This window comes from Saprolegnia parasitica (genome assembly GCF_000151545.1).
Source record: "Saprolegnia parasitica CBS 223.65 unplaced genomic scaffold supercont2.842, whole genome shotgun sequence".
NCBI lineage: Eukaryota > Oomycota > Saprolegniomycetes > Saprolegniales > Saprolegniaceae > Saprolegnia > Saprolegnia parasitica.
This window is the reverse complement of record NW_012157236.1, coordinates 1-3,062: the sequence shown is the minus strand read 5'-3', so window position 1 is coordinate 3,062 and position 3,062 is coordinate 1. Positions and strand designations below refer to the sequence as shown.

At 55.6% G+C, this 3,062-nt stretch overlaps 1 protein-coding gene across 1 annotated transcript; it reads left to right on the top strand.

Moving 5' to 3' along the window:
• Nucleotides 1-21: 21 nt before the first annotated feature.
• On the top strand, nt 22-1,928 carry SPRG_17895 (hypothetical protein). Its single transcript, XM_012357307.1, has 6 exons — nt 22-426; nt 530-918; nt 969-1,260; nt 1,314-1,489; nt 1,544-1,626; nt 1,681-1,928. The coding sequence occupies exons 1-6, from the start codon at nt 110-112 to the stop codon at nt 1,840-1,842; spliced, it is 1,419 nt and encodes a 472-aa protein (XP_012212697.1). The 5' UTR covers nt 22-109; the 3' UTR covers nt 1,843-1,928.
• Nucleotides 1,929-3,062: the final 1,134 nt, after the last annotated feature.

Sequence of the window (3,062 nt, the reverse complement as noted above, 5' to 3'; positions counted from 1 at the left end):
TGGGGCTCATGGCATATACTAGGTCTACTTGCCCATCTCGTACCTGTATGGCCGCCGGTACCAAGCGCCGCTCACGCCGCTGCTCAAGGAACTCCGCGAAGAGCTCTACATGACGCCGTACAGTCAAGTGTCGTGGTCGGCGGCCCGGGGCGCGTACTGCCCGCTGGACGAATACCACCCGCCGTCGCTCTTGATGCGCGCCGCCAACTACATGCTCTCGTGGTACGAGCTGTTGCCGGCGATCACGCCGTTCCGCCGCCGTGGTCTCGAGTACGCGATCCAGTTTATCCACGCCGAAGACGAGCAGACCAATTACTGCGACATTGGGCCTGTCAACAAGGTCATGAACATGCTGGCTGTGTGGGTCGATGACCCGACCTCGGACGCGTTTAAGAAGCACCAGCAGCGCATTGAAGATTACCTCTGGTACGTCCTTCGATCCCCTCCTCTCTTGCTATGCATCTCTTGCTATTTACTTGATATTCATCACTTGCTATTTACTTGATATTTACGTGATATGTATGGTTAGGGTCGCGGAGGACGGTGTCAAGATGCAAGGCTACATTGGGTCGCACACGTGGGACACGAGCTTTGCGATCCAGGGCTACTTTGAGGCCGGCATCGGTCTCCGCGACGTCAACAAGAAGATGGTGGCCCGCGCGTATCACTACCTCGAGCAAGCGCAGAGCCGCCATGAAGTCGAGAACCGCGCGCACTGGTGGCGCAGCGAGCAAAAGGGCGGCTGGGGCTTCGGGCCGTCGGCCAACGGGTACCCGGTCACGGACTGCACGGGCGAGGCCATGAAGGCGATGCTGCTCATCGATGCGCACGCGGGCGACGATCTTCTTGCGACCACATTGCCGTTTGAGCGCTACTGCGAAGCGGTGGACTTTCTCTTGGCGCTTCAAAACGACGACGGTGCGTTTGGATGGTATGGGAAACCATATCCTCTCAACCGTTGTCGCTAGGTGGTTTTCCCACGTATGAAAAGAGTCGCGGGTTCGAGTGGTACGAGTACCTCAATCCCGCCGTCATCTTTGGCGGCATCATGATCGACTACTCGTACATTGAGTGCTCGTCCACGTCGCTCTGCGCGCTGGCCATGTTCCACGCCAAGTACCCGAGCTACCGCCCCGAGAAGATTCGTCGCGCCATCAAGCGGGCCGAGACGTTCATTCGCCACCAGCAGTTTGCGGACGGCAGCTTCTTTGGCAAGTGGGGCGTCTGCTACCTCTACGGCACGTGGTTTGCGGTCGTCGGGTACGTGTTGTCTTTTGTTTTTTGGACAGATTGTCATCAAGGTCCATTATTAGGCTGCGCGGCGCGGGCGCGACCGAGGACGACGAGGATGTCCGGGACGCCGTCAAGTTTGTGTGCTCCAAGCAGCGTGTGGACGGTGGCTGGACCGAGAGCTTCTTCGCCTGCGTGAGCAAGCGGTACCTCGAGACGGAAGAGAGCCAAGTGGTGTCGACGGCATGGGCGCTTCTCGGTGCGACGCAGGATGCGATTGATGAAGTGGGCTCATAGTATGCTGCTGATGTAGCGCTCATGAAGGGCATTGAGCGCACGAACGGACCGCAAGACGGGTTTGAGAAGGAGTGGGACGCGGTGCGCCGTGGCATCCGGGTGCGTTGCAACATGTACATGACGGACGCATGGCTGATGATCGTTTCGGGATAGTTTTTGATGTCCAAGCAGCTCCCGAGCGGCGACTGGGACCAGGAGCGCATCTGCGGCGTCTTCAACCGCAGTTGTGGCATCACCTACACGGCGTTCCGGAACGTGTTTCCGTTCTGGGCGCTGGGTCTCTACCACAAGCTCCAACCTGGCCAGTCGCTCTAATGACGAGCTGCAAGGATTAATACCATCTCGTTTGTTGCCTCGTGGAATGTATTGGATTGCATCTGCGAGCGTATCTTGCCACCGACGACAGCAACGGACGCAGATTCAATATGACGTGGCACGACGTCGCGTCGAATCTCGATGACAGTAGGACGACACCTCTAAGAACGCATTTTACGATCTATGCATTGTGAGAGGTACTGAATCTTGACGTGCGGGGTCCGACGACGGCAGCCGAATCTTCGCCGCGAGGGTTTGTCCCAATGTCCCAACAACGACGACGTCTCATCTCTGCGTGTTGCTGTGTGGTTGCTTTGGTACCAAGCAGCGTACGAGACTCATTTTGTGTTCTCGCCAATCCGAGGATCGACATCGTCTTCGTCCCGTGCGAAATTTTGTGAAAAGAATTCAATTCATGGAAAATGCAATGAAAGCCATCCAAATACCTGGAAACAATCGCCAATATCATCTTTTCCGTCTCCAGGGATAGAACGGTTTAGTACACCCTGGCTTGTCCCTCTTCGTGCCGACCGAATCCACACTCGCATCATGTTTTGGGACCTTTCAAGCGCGTTTTGGTTCTTCTACATCACATTGCACGTTGGCTCTAGCAAGGGTTATAACCCTTTGGCTCTGCTGTTACCTCCATCTTTTGTGTTGATTGGAGGCAGGAGGTAATACCTTTGACGGCAGGAGGTGGTGGAGATACGAGGCTCTCCTTTCCTTCCTCGTGCGTTTTTGGCGGCAAGGCAAGGTTTGTCCCAAGATCCGATGTGGGACAAACTCGGCCGGCGTAAAATTCGGGCGCGAGAATCTACGAATGCGTTCTGAGAGGTTTCTGGTCGCCCTTGAGTTTGAATACCTTGCAACATACTATCTCGACGAGGGTGCTTGAAGTTGCATGGTACGCGAAAACGGCTTGAAATTAATTTCAGCAACTTCAATTCGATCGATAAATACTTCGTTTTTGTATGCCATTTCCAAAATGTAAAACAATACGCTTCTCCTGTGTTTTCTCGGCTGCTTGAAGACCTCTGAAACTCGATATTCGTGGCACGCGGAACCGACGTCGCAGTCGAGAATATCCCACCAAGTACCCAAGACGATGATCAACAAGGTCCGCACGATCCAGAGCAGCAAGCGCGCCCGCGGCTCCGCGAAGAAGTCCAAGAAGCTCCAGCAGCTCGAGCTGCTGCAGGCCGTGGAGGCCGCGACCCTCG